The sequence below is a fragment of the Eucyclogobius newberryi genome, unplaced genomic scaffold (genome assembly GCF_026437365.1).
Source record: "Eucyclogobius newberryi isolate DKJ021-1_F unplaced genomic scaffold, fEucNew1.0.hap1 SCAF_19, whole genome shotgun sequence".
NCBI lineage: Eukaryota > Metazoa > Chordata > Actinopteri > Gobiiformes > Gobiidae > Eucyclogobius > Eucyclogobius newberryi.
In genome coordinates, this window is record NW_027315823.1 from 29,609,224 (window position 1) to 29,631,504 (window position 22,281).

A 22,281-nucleotide genomic window follows, 5' to 3' on the forward strand; every position below is an offset into this window, starting at 1 on the left:
CAAAAGACGAAAGACTGGCTTCACATAAAATGTTAACGCGTTGATAAAACGATAGTAGCTTCATAGACCCTGCTCACCTTTAGTAAACATCCCTGAACATCCTTTGGTATGTTTAAATTTAGAAGTTATGAACTCTCCAAATAATGTCACCTGTCGCGCATGTTTGTTTACTCAATCCACATGGTCCACGGCGCACCGTGGCCAGCGCGGGGAGCGGGGCGGGAGCTCTCTCGCACGGGCCGCTGCGCGCCGTGATCACAACGCACCGTCCGCACGGGCCGCGCACGGGCCGCGGTGCGCCATACTCCCCCATACGCACTCCCCGTGCTCCGCGCCGTACCCGCCGCCTAATGTTGGCCTAATGCTCGTTGCTGAGAGAGTTTTTTAGCATTTCAAAACAATTACTGCCACAACGATGTATTGAAGCTTCAAAGCAACAAAAAGACGAAATGTAGTACAGATACCTGCTCTCAAATGTAGTTAACTTTTTTAACTTTAAGTTCAGTACAGTACTTTTACTTTTCTACTTTATCACAACCTTCCACCACAGCATAAATATAACTGAGTACTACCCACCCCTGGCAATTGCGTTGTGTTTAAAATAGGAAATTAAATTGGGAAGCAACTCCGCTCCGGCATTTATCTGCGGAAAATTGTTAAGGGACTGTAAAATCCCAATTCACAATATGGTGTTCCAGGGAAAAAGAGAATGACACTTGCAAAACCCCAGAATGTAACAATAAATAATGATTACGTGTTTATATTGATGCACATGTCAATATAGGGTTTAAATTGAATCCAAACAAATATAGGGACTGAATAGTGCAAATGTATCTGTAGAAATTTTATCTCTTTTTATTTGATTTCATCCATCCACATTGGCCGGGATTAAAATATGTTACAAAATATGTTTGGGTTTAGAATTGCCTGTGTGTATCTGAGTTTTATATTAAGTCTGTTCTCGATGTAAATAGAAAAATGTGTCCTCAGCACATTTTTCAAACGTATTTATTCTTTTTTTCCCTCATTTTTCTGACCAGTGTTGCGATCATGCAGTTTTGGTTCACAGTGCACATTTTAAACATGTCCAGGAACAATACCATTTGAGAGAAGGCTGAAATGGATATTTTGGTTGCAATGTATGATTTGTAAAATTGTGACTACATTTTATTGTATTTACTTGTGTAGTCTTGTACTTGTAACATTTTACTGTGCAACATTTGCACAAAACTAAAATGAATGGTTTCAGATTCTGTATAGTTTTATATGTCAAAGGTTTATACTTGTCTCTATGGAGTAGAATGTCGATAAATCAAATTTTAGTGTACGATAATTGTGAGAACAAACATCACAATTATTGAGATTGTGACCAAACTACAGAAAAAATATTTCATTTTCTTTCATCCTCATGGCCCAAGACATACTATTCCTCAAGTTTGTGTTCAGCTTTACAAAACTGAACTCTTGGCAATACAAAATAAAGTTAAATGTGACAATAAACAATTTTTGGGCTGTATATTGAACAACAAATATTTCAATTTGCTTCTAAAATGATTTATTAATTTTGGTTCTTACGACTAAATTGTCACCTGAATAATCACAATTATCGATTAACCCAATAATCTTGACATCCCTACTATGGAGCTGTTGTTACACTGACCTGAATGTTTCACAATATGGCATTAAACGCATCTATTTCCATGGAGACTAGAGCTCTTTACAAACAGGCACATCTTCATCCTTCTTTTCCCACCAAGTGCCGAGTGCGGGGAGGTCGGCGGTTTATCCCGAAGAGGAGAAGTCTTATTACCAGAAGCGTGTTCCGTTACGTGCTTTTGTCTCACTTTCCCTTATATATTTAACATTAGATCCTGGACACGTGGTGAAACTATCAGCATATATCTCGCCGCACGTGTGGAAACTTGATGACCGCCACGCTGACAAGTCCTCGTACCGCCCCTACTGTGTACAAATGCAAAAATACCTAAGTACTGCTGACTTTACTGGCATGTTTGTACAAGCACAGATCTGTTCAGACATGAGCCTACTCGCAGTATGAATGTATGCCTATTTTCAGTTTTTATTGGAACATAGATTAAAAAAAAACAACAACAAAAGAAAGAGAAAAACAAACACAAAAAACACACACCAAAGAACGAGCTGGACCAGGTAGAACATAAGGTAGAACATAAGGCAAGTAAAGGGGTAAAAGTAGAGAATAAGGGAGTGGCATCTGAAAATGAAGGGGAGAAAAATAAAATAAAAAGAGGAATTTGAGTTTATTAAGTTCTGAATAATCGTCCCATTTTGTCCGTTTGTTATCCGTCTATTTTGAAGTTGAGTCCTGAGGTTGTTTTTTCCTTCGTGCGTATGTCTGCTATGATATTAGTCCAGTCCTTAATCCTCAGAGCGGTTTGAGTCATCCATTTCCGTTCCAAAGATACCCATCCACTGTGTCCATGGCGGGGGTTTTGAGGCCCAATGGGATGGTGAATGGCTAATGCATTTCTTTCAAGCTATTTTTTAGTAATGAAAAGAAAAAAAGTATGCCATACTGTGGAATATTTCAGCGAAAGCAGTATTATCTCCATGAAGTGGCGGTGACAGAAAAGTTACACAGTGTACTGTTGATTCACTTTCACTATCACTTTAAAGGACAAGCTTAGGCAAATAATCTATCCTGAAATAAGGCTCCCTGGTAACTTCAAGCTATAAAAACTAATTGATGAATGAAAGCTAACTCTATCTATCTATCTGTATATCTATCTATCCAAGTACAAAATGCAGCTAGACATTGCACTTTATAAAGACAGTCCTCCCTTGGGCTTCGTGCAGACAAGTGAACAAAAGCGGCGCAGACATAAGGCCGCAGTGTCGTCTCTGTGGAATATAAGCTTAGCCTCGGCTCTCTTTTAACCACAGCCAGAGAAATACATGGAAAGACTTAAATCCTATGTCGTCTCCACTACTTGAGCGTGCTTTATCCACGACACGGGACTGTCCCTGGAGATCTGTGGTCGACTACTGAAGACGATAGACGTACAGTATCATGGCTCCTCCTTATTAAAACCTACTAAATATACATTTCATTGGGGCTTTGCTTTGTGCTATGAGATACTAGAACAAAGGGAATCAAAATTAAGCTTTCACTACATTTCTGTGTTGTTTTGACAGCAACATGTAACTAAAAGAATAGGAAAAGGCATTAGTGGGTTTTGGGAGGATAAACACACAATCGTACGTGACAGACTGTGGAGTCAACAGCTATTAGTGTCAAATTCAAACACATGCTTTTGACATTAAGATTGGATTACAGACGACTCGGTGTTAAAGTCAGTAATATGCAGAGACACAAAGAGGATTCCTCGCTGAAGCTGTCCATAATTACTGTCTACTTTGTATGAATAAAATCACAATTCATGAGTGTCAGCTTCCTGTTTATCCATGGGTTCAGGAATCATGAGAATGTAGGACCGTTGCCATAGCGATTAACACTTCAAAACAACATAGTATATCATTTGAATTGGGAGAGGTCCTCAGAATGTTGCATAATGTCACAGGAAACTGACACCTGTTCATAATAAGCACCATGTAAGAGTCATTTTCATATATTCTTTGTTATTTGCTATGGCAACGGTGCAAATTTGTCATGTCTCATATGTGATATGCAACAGTGACAGAAATGAATATGAAAGCCTTTCATCTTCTCTTCTTCAGCTATTGTTGTGTTATAGAAGCACAATGTCACTTTTCTTGTGAGGGGTACGCTTGTTATTGTTAGATGTTATTGTTTTGCCTGGAATGTTCCGCAGTGTAATAGCATTGGATTGTCCATCTTTACTGTATCTAATTACACACGTTTAGTTGCAAAAATTAAATAAATAAAGAGTTGCATACATGCATTCTCAAGCAGAGGCGCCTCTCCACAGAGCTGACCTGTAACTTGGCCTGGTGGCGTCTCCTGCTCGTCTCCATGGAGCTTTACTGCCATACTCAGGAACAATCCAGACACAACATCAGAAAAGTGACATAATGCATCTTTATATTACATTTATTCACTAAAGAATGGAAAATTACTTTTTTGTCAACACTGATGTAATATTTACACATACATTTACACATAAATATTACACACAATAAATGGTAATTGATTAATCACAACTAGGGATACATACCTAAACCCACGTTCAGGTTCAAGTCCGGATTCAAATCCAGAGGTTTAGGTTTAGGTTCAGGTCCGGACCTAATGAGTCCGGACCTGAACTCATGCCATTTTTGCATAATGTTATAACAGCATAACACAAGCTACTTAATAGCTAATTAAGTTGAAGACACATGAACAAGGACGACTATCAAACTCAAGGCTTAACTGCAGATTGAAATAAACTCAACTTGTCTGGTTTATTCACTGTTTTTAACAGAAGTTACAACTTACAAATCACAAGCTACGAGCTAAGACTCAATCATGTGTTTTACTCTTTTACTAGAGGAACAACTCCCGAACAAGAGCAAGTTGAGTATTGGTATTGGGGCAGCTGTTTCAGCTGATACTGTGTTTGTCAAGTGTATTACTGGTTTGACTGGGCTGTTCCCACACCTGAAGTTTAATGACTTTAGATACATTTCCACTCTTTAATTTTGCAGATCCATTGGCATCAAAGTCATGTAAAAACCTTCAAAAACTAGAACCACTATAAATCAATCAACTTAGCAGTATCAAAAATAGAATGATGAGAAGATGAATATGAAAATATTTTACACTACACACAATACATCATATTAACAACATTAAACACCAGCCCATATTTAACAACTGTATAATACAAAATACTATTACAAAATATAAGCTCCAATTAATGAATCCAGCAATTAAACAATATTACTTTGACTTAGTATTGACTTAGATGTATAAATATGTATCTGGCACATTAACCCACCTAAATAAATGCTACATCACAACATAACAGTTATTTTATTCATATTGTAGCGACCCTAGTCTCTAGTGCGCGTGCGCGGTCTCTGGGCGGAGCTAAGAGCGGGCTCAGGAGACGAGGTAGTTTCTGATGTTCCTGTTCCATCACCATGGTTACGGCCAACAGTAACCAACTCTGTTCAAGACATAAAGTGACAACTTGTGAGCACTAAACCAGCATTACTGAGCGAGAAGTTACAATATTTACACCCAAACCAAAGCACAACCCGCTCCTTTAACAAGCGTTAAACTAACTCACGGAGCGGCTTCAAACGCTTCAATTAAGCCAGCGATCTTCCCGAAGGTTCTGTCTCTCGCGTCTTCAAACTCATTGCTCCGGCTTCAACTTCTGCCGCGGGAAGACGCGTGCGTCGCTGATGCTCCGGGCCATTGACTGCGATGTCAGTGTTTATGTCTTTTCCAGCGCGAATTTCGCGATCTATGGAAGGTTTAAGATGGTTTAGATTCTAGAACGTAAAGGATATAGAATGTGAGTGGTAGATTTTTAATGAGTCCAGAACCGAATCACCGGGGTTTCGGTTTTTTTGGACCTGAACCGAAACGTTTTTACAAGTCCAGATCCGGTCCGTCGTAGCGGTACACATCCCTAATCACAACTAATAGATTGTTTGAAGAATTGTCAACTAATTTAGTCATCGAATAGTCATTTTCTGAACTGTCACTCTAAAACACTCTATGTGCAGAGAAAATGTTTTATGAGTCAAACAGAACACGGATTGCTCCAAAATGACACAAGAAACATATACAATGTTTGTTTTTAATTAAAACAAATATATTTTTGTATTGATAATGTTCTCACTGTAGCTTCATTTCGGTCAAATTTGTAAAAAAAATCTCTTATAAACAGGCCTTCATCAATCTGAACTACTAAGTAACTATTACACATGCTTTTAATAGATTATTATGCTAATTTCCCATCATGTAGAATCAGACTTTTTTTTAAATTTCAAGACACAATTAAAATAAATAAATACATAGAATCAAAAAATACATACACATTTAATAGAAATGGGAAAACATTAGAAACATTTAATAGCAACTTAATAAACGGATTGATTTTTGCCAGTGTCATTACCACATCATGAATTATTCTTGTGTGTCATGACCTAAACACTCCTTTGTTCTCCACAGGTTTTCTATTGATCGGACCACAGACCAGGAGATGATCTTTCACATAGATCCGGACACGGGGGCCCTCACGCTGGGCAAGATCCTGGACCGGGAGACCGCGGGCTGGCATAACATCACCGTCAAGGCCGTGGAAGCAGGTAATGATGATGAAAAGTAATACATGGTTTTCAATTCATTTGTGAAAGAAGTGCAGAGGTTTGTAAATGAACAAAAAAAGTGGCAATGTAGAAAGTTAAAACCAAACTTCTGGAGAGTTTATGTCATAGTGTGGAATATTTTTGCCAAAACAACCATATTTCCAAGGAAACGAGCACAAGTAGGTCCTATTCAGGCTACGACCGAGTCAGGTTTGTAAAGATGCAAGCCTTTTCTATGTTTTTCAGCGCAATGTTGTTGTTTTTGTGTGAGTGTCATTTTCTATTGTCTTTTTTTTATGTTTTAATAATTTATTTCGAGCAAAGATTATCATTTTATACATTCCTTGTAACATAAATGAAGAATTTAAATGAATTACTTAAACAAAAACTTAATTGACAAATAATATTTCCGTTTTTCTTAACAAAATGTTATCTTTGCTCAAAGTTAGGATTTTAAATAAGGCGTTAGAGTGCAGGTTAAATAGTTACTAAGCCTGAATCTTTCTTAATAAACTATTTGTTCCCCATGAATTAAGTCTTTGTTATTATTATATATACATATTTACAATATATACACTTAATGATATATATTTATATTATTATAAAGTGTTAAATATGTATCTAGCATGTTATCAATTACAGGTGTTTTGTCCCTGTGGAGTTTATATTTAGGTTTATCCACACATATATACATTTTTACCAATGTAATTTATACCATTCTATTTTATTTTATACCAAAACTACAGCTATTTTTAAAATGTTTTCCATAATGCAACTGTTATGGTTGTTGCTATTTGCACTAAGAAGCACTAACATTAACACTAGCATGGCGGATTCACTCCAATGCACTTTAACCTCATTTCTATGTACTTTTTTTGTTGTTTTGACATATATTTCAGTATCTACAGTGTCTTTGGTTAGCTAATAAGCCATAAAGGACAACTTGCCCATCCTTTCCATTTTCAGTTCCCCAGCAGCTAATACATTCTTCATTTTTGCCTGATCTCGAAGCTGGCACACGAGTGAAACTGAAGGAGGAGGATTTTTCATTATTCTTTTTCTCCCCCACACTCATTGCAGAGAAAATGAAGAATGTAAAAAAAACACACGTTGGAGCCATAGTTATTACAATACCATTAGAAGTAAATGGGAGAATGAGGAAAGAATCTCGGCACAGCATTTGAAGTTTGAAAGATAACGTTGCCACGAATAGCGACCGAAAATGGGAAAAAACAATAAACCGTCCAAACAGTCTCCGTGTTGCACTTCCAGCCTCGTTTGCCGATGATTGCTTCAAGAATCCGCGCCGCCGAAGCTCAACACGGCGTTCAGAACAAATTGACTTTCTTTTTAAAGCTGAAATTCCCACAGCAATTTGGTCTCTTTTGTGCGCGTGCCCCTTTGTGCTGGCCGTTATGTCATAGGAGTATTTTCATGTTAATTGCGCACTTCAAGCGGCCCTACCCCTTTTCCCGTATCGGACTTAAACACACGCCTGCGCCTGCCAGATAAAGCCTCGGAAAGCGTAGCATCCTGACTAAACGGCCGGTCATCAACGCTTCCATCCAGAATTGTTTGTGAAGTGAGTGAGAAGTAATATTGAAAAAAAGGTGGGTGGCAAATCCTTAAACCGACGGAGCTTATTTTTCTGTTGTTGTATTCGTCTTGGTTGCGCTCATCAAGGCGAGAGAGGTCGCCGCAGCTAAGGACGTTGTTAAACTCCCCGGCTAAATGGCGCGATCCTTAATTATTCCCCCAGTCCATTACTGACCTTTGAACCATTGTAATACTGTTGGACAAGTGACAGCAGCTCTCTGAATCCGTGCCCGGGGATGAACCGCAGCTACAAGAATGCGAGGGGAAAATGAGGCGGTGTCAAATGCCTGTTACTTATTGTTACGGTATGAATAATTGGACATAATGGCAATTCACACTGTTTAAGGAGGACAAAGTAATGTTTTCTGGTGAAGGGTCGGCCACTTGTCTCCGTAAGATGTCATACTGTTTATGGAATGTTGCAGAGACAAGCAGGTGGCAACACCGGGCCAAATTACCAGTCAGAATGCATGTTTACAGGATATAGCAATAAAAACACCTTTAATAATTGAATGCTGTACGAATGCCATACTGAAGAACATTCCGGGCAACTGCCAATCACTTTGTAAGATTAATCTGATCACTAAATACTGATTACACATTCTAAAGTAATCTCTTATTACTATATTTCAAAAGTAATTTGATTAATTATTACGGAAGTCACGTTGGGGGAGGAAGAAACATACTTCTCTGGAGCGTTTTCATTCCAAACTAAAAAGAAAAAAACAAAAAAAAAACATTGAAAAACATTGGCAGTTTTTGATATTTGATTTATGTGTAGTATTATATCCACTCAAAGCATGTAATATGTTTATCAGTTATCCATATGCTTCTCTGAAAAGTGCGATACACTGTCTTAGCGAGTACATTCATTATTATAGTCAGTACATTCATTATTATAGTCAGTACATTCATTATTATAGTCAGTACGTTCATTATTATAGTCAGTACTTTCATTATTATAGTCAGTACATTCATTATTATAGTCAGTACGTTCATTATTATAGTCAGTACATTCATTATTATAGTCAGTACATTCATTATTATAGTCAGTACGATCATTATTATAGTCAGTACGATCATTATTATAGTCAGTACATTCATTATTATAGTCAGTACGTTCATTATTATAGTCAGTACATTCATTATTATAGTCAGTACGTTCATTATTATAGTCAGTACTTTCATTATTATAGTCAGTACATTCATTATTATAGTCAGTACGTTCATTATTATAGTCAGTACATTCATTATTATAGTCAGTACGTTCATTATTATAGTCAGTACATTCATTATTATAGTCAGTACGTTCATTATTATAGTCAGTACGTTCATTATTATAGTCAGTACATTCATTATTATAGTCAGTACGTTCATTATTATAGTCAGTACATTCATTATTATAGTCAGTACGTTCATTATTATAGTCAGTACATTCATTATTATAGTCAGTACGTTCATTATTATAGTCAGTACATTCATTATTATAGTCAGTACGTTCATTATTATAGTCAGTACGTTCATTATTATAGTCAGTACATTCATTATTATAGTCAGTACGTTCATTATTATAGTCAGTACATTCATTATTATAGTCAGTACGTTCATTATTATAGTCAGTACATTCATTATTATAGTCAGTACGTTCATTATTATAGTCAGTACGTTCATTATTATAGTCAGTACATTCATTATTATAGTCAGTACATTCATTATTATAGTCAGTACGTTCATTATTATAGTCAGTACATTCATTATTAGAGTCAATACATTCATTATTATAGTCAGTATGTGCATTATTATAGTCAGTACGTTCATTATTATAGTCAGTACGTTCATTATTATAGTCAGTACATTCATTATTATAGTCAGTACGTTCATTATTATAGTCAGTACGTTCATTATTAGAGTCAATACATTCATTATTATAGTCAGTATGTGCATTATTATAGTCAGTACGTTCATTATTATAGTCAGTACGTTCATTATTATAGTCAGTACGTTCATTATTATAGTCAGTACGTTCATTATTATAGTCAGTACGATCATTATTATAGTCAGTACATTCATTATTATAGTCAGTACATTCATTATTATAGTCAGTACATTCATTATTATAGTCAGTACATTCATTATTATAGTCAGTACATTCATTATTATAGTCAGTACATTCATTATTATAGTCAGTACATTCATTATTATAGTCAGTACGTTCTTTATTATAGTCAGTACGTTCATTATTATAGTCAGTACATTCATTATTATAGTCAGTACATTCATTATTAGAGTCAGTACATTCATTATTAGAGTCAATACATTCATTATTATAGTCAGTACGTTCATTATTATAGTCAGTACGTTCATTATTATAGTCAGTACATTCATTATTATAGTCAGTACGTTCATTATTATAGTCAGTACGTTCATTATTAGAGTCAATACATTTATTATTATAGTCAGTACGTTCATTATTATAGTCAGTACATTCATTATTATAGTCAGTACGTTCATTATTATAGTCAGTACGTTCATTATTATAGTCAGTACATTCATTATTATAGTCAGTACGTTCATTATTATAGTCAGTACGTTCATTATTAGAGTCAATACATTCATTATTATAGTCAGTATGTGCATTATTATAGTCAGTACATTCATTATTATAGTCAGTACGTTCATTATTATAGTCAGTACGTTCATTATTATAGTCAGTACATTCATTATTATAGTCAGTACGTTCATTATTATAGTCAGTACGTTCATTATTATAGTCAGTACATTCATTATTATAGTCAGTACGTTCATTATTATAGTCAGTACGTTCATTATTAGAGTCAATACATTCATTATTATAGTCAGTATGTGCATTATTATAGTCAGTACATTCATTATTATAGTCAGTACGTTCATTATTATAGTCAGTACGTTCATTATTATAGTCAGTACGTTCATTATTAGAGTCAATACATTCATTATTATAGTCAGTACATTCATTATTATAGTCAGTACATTCATTATTATAGTCAGTATGTGCATTATTATAGTCAGTACATTCATTATTATAGTCAGTACGTTCATTATTATAGTCAGTACGTTCATTATTATAGTCAGTACGTTCATTATTAGAGTCAATACATTCATTATTATAGTCAGTACGTTCATTATTATAGTCAGTACGTTCATTATTATAGTCAGTACATTCATTATTATAGTCAGTACGTTCATTATTATAGTCAGTACATTCATTATTATAGTCAGTACATTCATTATTATAGTCAGTACGATCATTATTATAGTCAGTACTTTCATTATTATAGTCAGTACATTCATTATTATAGTCAGTACGATCATTATTATAGTCAGTACTTTCATTATTATAGTCAGTACATTCATTATTATAGTCAGTACGTTCATTATTATAGTCAGTACGTTCATTATTATAGTCAGTACATTCATTATTATAGTCAGTACGTTCATTATTATAGTCAGTACGTTCATTATTAGAGTCAATACATTCATTATTATAGTCAGTATGTGCATTATTATAGTCAGTACATTCATTATTATAGTCAGTACGTTCATTATTATAGTCAGTACGTTCATTATTATAGTCAGTACGTTCATTATTATAGTCAGTACGTTCATTATTATAGTCAGTACGATCATTATTATAGTCAGTACATTCATTATTATAGTCAGTACATTCATTATTATAGTCAGTACATTCATTATTATAGTCAGTACGTTCATTATTAGAGTCAATACATTCATTATTATAGTCAGTATGTGCATTATTATAGTCAGTACATTCATTATTATAGTCAGTACGTTCATTATTATAGTCAGTACGTTCATTATTATAGTCAGTACGTTCATTATTATAGTCAGTACGTTCATTATTATAGTCAGTACGATCATTATTATAGTCAGTACATTCATTATTATAGTCAGTACATTCATTATTATAGTCAGTACATTCATTATTATAGTCAGTACATTCATTATTATAGTCAGTACATTCATTATTATAGTCAGTACGTTCATTATTATAGTCAGTACATTCATTATTATAGTCAGTACATTCATTATTAGAGTCAGTACATTCATTATTAGAGTCAATACATTCATTATTATAGTCAGTACGTTCATTATTATAGTCAGTACGTTCATTATTATAGTCAGTACATTCATTATTATAGTCAGTACGTTCATTATTATAGTCAGTACGTTCATTATTAGAGTCAATACATTTATTATTATAGTCAGTACGTTCATTATTATAGTCAGTACATTCATTATTATAGTCAGTACGTTCATTATTATAGTCAGTACGTTCATTATTAGAGTCAATACATTCATTATTATAGTCAGTACGTTCATTATTATAGTCAGTACATGCATTATTATAGTCAGTACATTCATTATTATAGTCAGTACGATCATTATTATAGTCAGTACTTTCATTATTATAGTCAGTACATTCATTATTATAGTCAGTACGATCATTATTATAGTCAGTACTTTCATTATTATAGTCAGTACATTCATTATTATAGTCAGTACGTTCATTATTATAGTCAGTACATTCATTATTATAGTCAGTACGTTCATTATTATAGTCAGTACGTTCATTATTATAGTCAGTACATTCATTATTATAGTCAGTACATTCATTATTATAGTCAGTACATTCATTATTATAGTCAGTACATTCATTATTATAGTCAGTACATTCATTATTATAGTCAGTACGTTCATTATTATAGTCAGTACATTCATTATTATAGTCAGTACGTTCTTTATTATAGTCAGTACGTTCATTATTATAGTCAGTACATTCATTATTATAGTCAGTACATTCATTATTATAGTCAGTACGATCATTATTATAGTCAGTACTTTCATTATTATAGTCAGTACATTCATTATTATAGTCAGTACGATCATTATTATAGTCAGTACTTTCATTATTATAGTCAGTACGTTCATTATTATAGTCAGTACATTCATTATTATAGTCAGTACGTTCTTTATTATAGTCAGTACATTCATTATTATAGTCAGTACGTTCATTATTATAGTCAGTACGTTCATTATTATAGTCAGTACATTCATTATTATAGTCAGTACATTCATTATTATAGTCAGTACGATCATTATTATAGTCAGTACTTTCATTATTATAGTCAGTACATTCATTATTATAGTCAGTACGATCATTATTATAGTCAGTACTTTCATTATTATAGTCAGTACATTCATTATTATAGTCAGTACGTTCATTATTATAGTCAGTACATTCATTATTATAGTCAGTACGTTCATTATTATAGTCAGTACGTTCATTATTATAGTCAGTACATTCATTATTATAGTCAGTACATTCATTATTATAGTCAGTACATTCATTATTATAGTCAGTACATTCATTATTATAGTCAGTACGTTCATTATTATAGTCAGTACATTCATTATTATAGTCAGTACGTTCATTATTATAGTCAGTACATTCATTATTATAGTCAGTACGTTCATTATTATAGTCAGTACGTTCATTATTATAGTCAGTACATTCATTATTATAGTCAGTACGTTCATTATTATAGTCAGTACATTCATTATTATAGTCAGTACGTTCATTATTATAGTCAGTACGTTCATTATTATAGTCAGTACATTCATTATTATAGTCAGTACGTTCATTATTATAGTCAGTACATTCATTATTATAGTCAGTACATTCATTATTATAGTCAGTACGTTCATTATTATAGTCAGTACATTCATTATTATAGTCAGTACGTTCATTATTATAGTCAGTACATTCATTATTATAGTCAGTACGTTCATTATTATAGTCAGTACATTCATTATTATAGTCAGTACGTTCATTATTAGAGTCAGTACATTCATTATTATAGTCAGTACGTTCATTATTATAGTCAGTACGTTCATTATTATAGTCAGTACGTTCATTATTATAGTCAGTACATTCATTATTATAGTCAGTACATTCATTATTATAGTCAGTACATTCATTATTATAGTCAGTACGTTCATTATTATAGTCAGTACATTCATTATTAGAGTCAATACATTCATTATTATAGTCAGTATGTGCATTATTATAGTCAGTACGTTCATTATTATAGTCAGTACGTTCATTATTATAGTCAGTACATTCATTATTATAGTCAGTACGTTCATTATTATAGTCAGTACGTTCATTATTAGAGTCAATACATTCATTATTATAGTCAGTATGTGCATTATTATAGTCAGTACATTCATTATTATAGTCAGTACGTTCATTATTATAGTCAGTACGTTCATTATTATAGTCAGTACGTTCATTATTATAGTCAGTACGTTCATTATTAGAGTCAATACATTCATTATTATAGTCAGTACATTCATTATTATAGTCAGTACGTTCATTATTATAGTCAGTACGTTCATTATTATAGTCAGTACGTTCATTATTATAGTCAGTACGTTCATTATTATAGTCAGTACGATCATTATTATAGTCAGTACATTCATTATTATAGTCAGTACATTCATTATTATAGTCAGTACATTCATTATTATAGTCGGTACATTCATTATTATAGTCAGTACATTCATTATTATAGTCAGTACGTTCATTATTATAGTCAGTACATTCATTATTATAGTCAGTACATTCATTATTAGAGTCAGTACATTCATTATTAGAGTCAATACATTCATTATTATAGTCAGTACGTTCATTATTATAGTCAGTACGTTCATTATTATAGTCAGTACATTCATTATTATAGTCAGTACGTTCATTATTATAGTCAGTACGTTCATTATTAGAGTCAATACATTTATTATTATAGTCAGTACGTTCATTATTATAGTCAGTACATTCATTATTATAGTCAGTACGTTCATTATTATAGTCAGTACGTTCATTATTATAGTCAGTACATTCATTATTATAGTCAGTACGTTCATTATTATAGTCAGTACGTTCATTATTAGAGTCAATACATTCATTATTATAGTCAGTATGTGCATTATTATAGTCAGTACATTCATTATTATAGTCAGTACGTTCATTATTATAGTCAGTACGTTCATTATTATAGTCAGTACGTTCATTATTATAGTCAGTACGTTCATTATTAGAGTCAATACATTCATTATTATAGTCAGTACATTCATTATTATAGTCAGTACATTAATTATTATAGTCAGTACGTTCATTATTATAGTCAGTACATTCATTATTATAGTCAGTACATTCATTATTATAGTCAGTACGATCATTATTATAGTCAGTACTTTCATTATTATAGTCAGTACATTCATTATTATAGTCAGTACGATCATTATTATAGTCAGTACTTTCATTATTATAGTCAGTACATTCATTATTATAGTCAGTACGTTCATTATTATAGTCAGTACGTTCATTATTATAGTCAGTACATTCATTATTATAGTCAGTACGTTCATTATTATAGTCAGTACGTTCATTATTAGAGTCAATACATTCATTATTATAGTCAGTATGTGCATTATTATAGTCAGTACATTCATTATTATAGTCAGTACGTTCATTATTATAGTCAGTACGTTCATTATTATAGTCAGTACGTTCATTATTATAGTCAGTACGTTCATTATTAGAGTCAATACATTCATTATTATAGTCAGTACATTCATTATTATAGTCAGTACGTTCATTATTATAGTCAGTACGTTCATTATTATAGTCAGTACATTCATTATTATAGTCAGTACGTTCATTATTATAGTCAGTACGTTCATTATTATAGTCAGTACGATCATTATTATAGTCAGTACATTCATTATTATAGTCAGTACATTCATTATTATAGTCAGTACATTCATTATTATAGTCAGTACATTCATTATTATAGTCAGTACATTCATTATTAGAGTCAGTACTTTCATTATTATAGTCAGTACATTCATTATTAGAGTCAATACATTCATTATTATAGTCAGTACGTTCATTATTATAGTCAGTACGTTCATTATTATAGTCAGTACATTCATTATTATAGTCAGTACGTTCATTATTATAGTCAGTACATTCATTATTATAGTCAGTACGTTCATTATTATAGTCAGTACGTTCATTATTATAGTCAGTACATTCATTATTATAGTCAGTACATTCATTATTATAGTCAGTACGTTCATTATTATAGTCAGTACGTTCATTATTATAGTCAGTACATTCATTATTATAGTCAGTACGTTCATTATTATAGTCAGTACATTCATTATTATAGTCAGTATGTGCATTATTATAGTCAGTACGTTCATTATTATAGTCAGTACATTCATTATTATAGTCAGTACGATCATTATTATAGTCAGTACTTTCATTATTATAGTCAGTACATTCATTATTATAGTCAGTACGATCATTATTATAGTCAGTACTTTCATTATTATAGTCAGTACATTCATTATTATAGTCAGTACGTTCATTATTATAGTCAGTACATTCATTATTATAGTCAGTACGTTCATTATTATAGTCAGTACGTTCATTATTATAGTCAGTACATTCATTATTATAGTCAGTACATTCATTATTATAGTCAGTACGTTCATTATTATAGTCAGTACGTTCATTATTATAGTCAGTACATTCATTATTATAGTCAGTACATTCATTATTATAGTCAGTACATTCATTATTATAGTCAGTACGTTCATTATTATAGTCAGTACATTCATTATTATAGTCAGTACGTTCTTTATTATAGTCAGTACGTTCATTATTATAGTCAGTACATTCATTATTATAGTCAGTACATTCATTATTATAGTCAGTACGATCATTATTATAGTCAGTACTTTCATTATTATAGTCAGTACATTCATTATTATAGTCAGTACGATCATTATTATAGTCAGTACGTTCATTATTATAGTCAGTACGTTCATTATTATAGTCAGTACATTCATTATTATAGTCAGTACGTTCTTTATTATAGTCAGTACGTTCATTATTATAGTCAGTACATTCATTATTATAGTCAGTACTTTCATTATTATAGTCAGTACATTCATTATTATAGTCAGTACGATCATTATTATAGTCAGTACTTTCATTATTATAGTCAGTACATTCATTATTATAGTCAGTACGATCATTATTATAGTCAGTACTTTCATTATTATAGTCAGTACATTCATTATTATAGTCAGTACGTTCATTATTATAGTCAGTACATTCATTATTATAGTCAGTACGTTCATTATTATAGTCAGTACGTTCATTATTATAGTCAGTACATTCATTATTATAGTCAGTACATTCATTATTATAGTCAGTACATTCATTATTATAGTCAGTACATTCATTATTATAGTCAGTACGTTCATTATTATAGTCAGTACATTCATTATTATAGTCAGTACGTTCATTATTATAGTCAGTACATTCATTATTATAGTCAGTACATTCATTATTATAGTCAGTACATTCATTATTATAGTCAGTACATTCATTATTATAGTCAGTACATTCATTATTATAGTCAGTACGTTCATTATTATAGTCAGTACATTCATTATTATAGTCAGTACATTCATTATTATAGTCAGTATGGTCATTATTATAGTCAGTACGTTCATTATTATAGTCAGTACATTCATTATTATAGTCAGTACGTTCATTATTATAGTCAGTACGTTCATTATTATAGTCAGTACGTTCATTATTAGAGTCAATACATTCATTATTATAGTCAGTATGTGCATTATTATAGTCAGTACATTCATTATTATAGTCAGTACATTCATTATTATAGTCAGTACGTTCATTATTATAGTCAGTACGTTCATTATTAGAGTCAATACATTCATTATTATAGTCAGTACGTTCATTATTATAGTCAGTACATTCATTATTATAGTCAGTACATTCATTATTATAGTCAGTACGTTCATTATTATAGTCAGTACATTCATTATTATAGTCAGTACGTTCATTATTATAGTCAGTACGTTCATTATTATAGTCAGTACATTCATTATTATAGTCAGTACGTTCATTATTATAGTCAGTACATTCATTATTATAGTCAGTACATTCATTATTATAGTCAGTACATTCATTCTTATAGTCAGTACGTTCATTATTATAGTCAGTACATTCATTCTTATAGTCAGTACATTCATTATTATAGTCAGTACGTTCATTATTATAGTCAGTACATTCATTATTATAGTCAGTACGTTCATTATTATAGTCAGTACGTTCATTATTATAGTCAGTACATTCATTATTATAGTCAGTACGTTCTTTATTATAGTCAGTACGTTCTTTATTATAGTCAGTACGTTCATTATTATAGTCAGTACGTTCATTATTAGAGTCAGTACATTCATTATTATAGTCAGTACTTTCATTATTATAGTCAGTACATTCATTATTATAGTCAGTACATTCATTATTATAGTCAGTACATTCATTATTATAGTCAGTACGTTCATTATTATAGTCAGTACATTCATTATTATAGTCAGTACATTCATTATTATAGTCAGTACATTCATTATTATAGTCAGTACGTTCATTATTATAGTCAGTACGTTCATTATTATAGTCAGTACATTCATTATTATAGTCAGTACGTTCATTATTAGAGTCAATACATTCATTATTATAGTCAGTACATTCATTATTATAGTCAGTACGTTCATTATTATAGTCAGTACGTTCATTATTATAGTCAGTACATTCATTATTATAGTCAGTACATTCATTATTATAGTCAGTACATTCATTATTATAGTCAGTACGTTCATTATTATAGTCAGTACATTCATTATTATAGTCAGTACGTTCATTATTATAGTCAGTACATTCATTATTATAGTCAGTACATTCATTCTTATAGTCAGTACGTTCATTATTATAGTCAGTACATTCATTATTATAGTCAGTACGTTCTTTATTATAGTCAGTACGTTCATTATTATAGTCAGTACATTCATTATTATAGTCAGTACGTTCTTTATTATAGTCAGTATGTTCATTATTATAGTCAGTACGTTCATTATTATAGTCAGTACGTTCATTATTATAGTCAGTACGTTCATTATTATAGTCAGTACGTTCATTATTATAGTCAGTACATTCATTATTATAGTCAGTACGTTCATTATTATAGTCAGTACATTCATTATTATAGTCAGTACATTCATTATTATAGTCAGTATGTTCTTTATTATAGTCAGTACGTTCATTATTATAGTCAGTGCATTTATTATTATAGTCAGTACATTCATTATTATAGTCAGTATGTTCTTTATTATAGTCAGTACGTTCATTATTACAGTCAGTACGTTCATTATTATAGTCAGTACATTCATTATTATAGTCAGTACGTTCATTATTACAGTCAGTACGTTCATTATTATAGTCAGTACATTCATTATTATAGTCAGTACATTCATTATTATAGTCAGTACATTCATTATTATAGTCAGTACATTCATTATTATAGTCAGTACATTCTTTATTATAGTCAGTACGTTCATTATTATAGTCAGTACGTTCATTATTATAGTCAGTACATTCATTATTATAGTCAGTGCATTTATTATTATAGTCAGTACATTCATTATTATAGTCACTACATTCATTATTATAGTCAGTACATTCATTATTATAGTCAGTACGTTCTTTATTATAGTCAGTATGTTCATTATTATAGTCAGTACCTTCATTATTATAGTCAGTACGTTCATTATTATAGTCAGTACGTTCATTATTAGAGTCAGTACATTCATTATTATAGTCAGTGCATTTATTATTATAGTCAGTACATTCATTATTATAGTCAGTATGTTCTTTATTATAGTCAGTATGTTCATTATTATAGTCAGTACGTTCATTATTACAGTCAGTACGTTCATTATTAGAGTCAGTACATTCATTATTATAGTCAGTGCATTTATTATTAGAGTCAGTACATTCATTATTATAGTCAGTACATTCATTATTATAGTCAGTACATTCATTATTATAGTCAGTACATTCTTTATTATAGTCAGTACGTTCATTATTATAGTCAGTACGTTCATTATTATAGTCAGTACGTTCATTATTAGAGTCAGTACATTCATTATTATAGTCAGTGCATTTATTATTATAGTCAGTACATTCATTATTATAGTCACTACATTCATTATTATAGTCAGTACATTCATTATTATAGTCAGTACGATCATTATTATAGTCAGTACATTCATTATTATCGTCAGTACTTTCATTATTTTAGTCAGTACATTCATTATTATAGTCAGTACGTTCATTTTTATAGTCAGTACGTTCATTATTATAGTCAGTACATTCATTATTATAGTCAGTACATTCATTATTATAGTCAGTACATTCATTATTATAGTCAGTACGTTCATTATTATAGTCAGTACGTTCATTATTATAGTCAGTACATTCATTATTATAGTCAGTACATTCATTATTATAGTCAGTACGTTCATTATTATAGTCAGTACATTCATTATTATAGTCAGTACATTCATTATTATAGTCAGTACATTCATTATTATAGTCAGTACATTCATTATTATAGTCAGTACATTCATTATTATAGTCAGTACGTTCTTTATTATAGTCAGTACATTCATTATTATAGTCAGTACGTTCATTATTAGAGTCAGTACATTCATTATTACAGTCAGTACGTTCATTATTATAGTCAGTACATTCATTATTATAGTCAGTACATTCATTATTATAGTCAGTACATTCATTATTATAGTCAGTACATTCATTATTATAGTCAGTACATTCATTATTATAGTCAGTACGTTCATTATTATAGTCAGTACATTCATTATTATAGTCAGTACATTCATTATTATAGTCAGTACATTCATTATTATAGTCAGTACATTCATTATTATAGTCAGTACATTCATTATTATAGTCAGTACGTTCATTATTATAGTCAGTACATTCATTATTATAGTCAGTACGTTCATTATTATAGTCAGTACATTCATTATTATAGTCAGTACGATCATTATTATAGTCAGTACATTCATTATTATAGTCAGTACGTTCATTATTAGAGTCAATACATTCATTATTATAGTCAGTACATTCATTATTATAGTCAGTACATTCATTATTATAGTCAGTACGTTCATTATTATAGTCAGTACATTCATTATTATAGTCAGTACGATCATTATTATAGTCAGTACATTCATTATTATAGTCAGTACGTTCATTATTATAGTCAGTACGTTCATTATTATAGTCAGTACGTTCATTATTAGAGTCAATACATTCATTATTATAGTCAGTACGTTCATTATTATAGTCAGTACATTCATTATTATAGTCAGTACGATCATTATTATAGTCAGTACATTCATTATTATAGTCAGTACGTTCATTATTATAGTCAGTACGTTCATTATTATAGTCAGTACGTTCATTATTAGAGTCAATACATTCATTATTATAGTCAGTACGTTCATTATTATAGTCAGTACGTTCATTATTAGAGTCAATACATTCATTATTATAGTCAGTACGTTAATTTTTATAGTCAGTACGTTCATTATTATAGTCAGTACGTTCATTATTATAGTCAGTACATTCATTATTATAGTCAGTACGTTCATTATTATAGTCAGTACGTTCATTATTATAGTCAGTACGTTCATTATTATAGTCAGTACATTCATTATTATAGTCAGTACATTCATTATTATAGTCAGTACATTCATTATTATAGTCAGTACATTCATTATTATAGTCAGTACGTTCATTATTATAGTCAGTACATTCATTATTATAGTCAGTACGTTCATTATTATAGTCAGTACGTTCATTATTAGAGTCAATACATTCATTATTATAGTCAGTATGTGCATTATTATAGTCAGTACGTTCATTATTATAGTCAGTACGTTCATTATTATAGTCAGTACGTTCATTATTATAGTCAGTACATTCATTATTATAGTCAGTACGATCATTATTATAGTCAGTACATTCATTATTATAGTCAGTACGTTCATTATTAGAGTCAATACATTCATTATTATAGTCAGTACATTCATTATTATAGTCAGTACATTCATTATTATAGTCAGTACGTTCATTATTATAGTCAGTACATTCATTATTATAGTCAGTACGATCATTATTATAGTCAGTACATTCATTATTATAGTCAGTACGTTCATTATTATAGTCAGTACGTTCATTATTATAGTCAGTACGTTCATTATTAGAGTCAATACATTCATTATTATAGTCAGTACGTTCATTATTATAGTCAGTACATTCATTATTATAGTCAGTACGATCATTATTATAGTCAGTACATTCATTATTATAGTCAGTACGTTCATTATTAT

At 30.8% G+C, this 22,281-nt stretch overlaps 1 protein-coding gene across 1 annotated transcript in view; it reads left to right on the forward strand.

Annotated features, from left to right (window-relative positions):
• The window catches only part of LOC140365974 (cadherin-22), a 256,099-nt gene that overhangs the window by 157,644 nt on the left and 76,174 nt on the right, over window positions 1-22,281 (forward strand). The window contains exon 8 of the mRNA XM_072452603.1: window positions 6,125-6,261. Within this exon, the coding sequence (XP_072308704.1) occupies window positions 6,125-6,261 (137 nt within the window). The remainder of the gene's footprint in view (window positions 1-6,124; window positions 6,262-22,281) is intronic.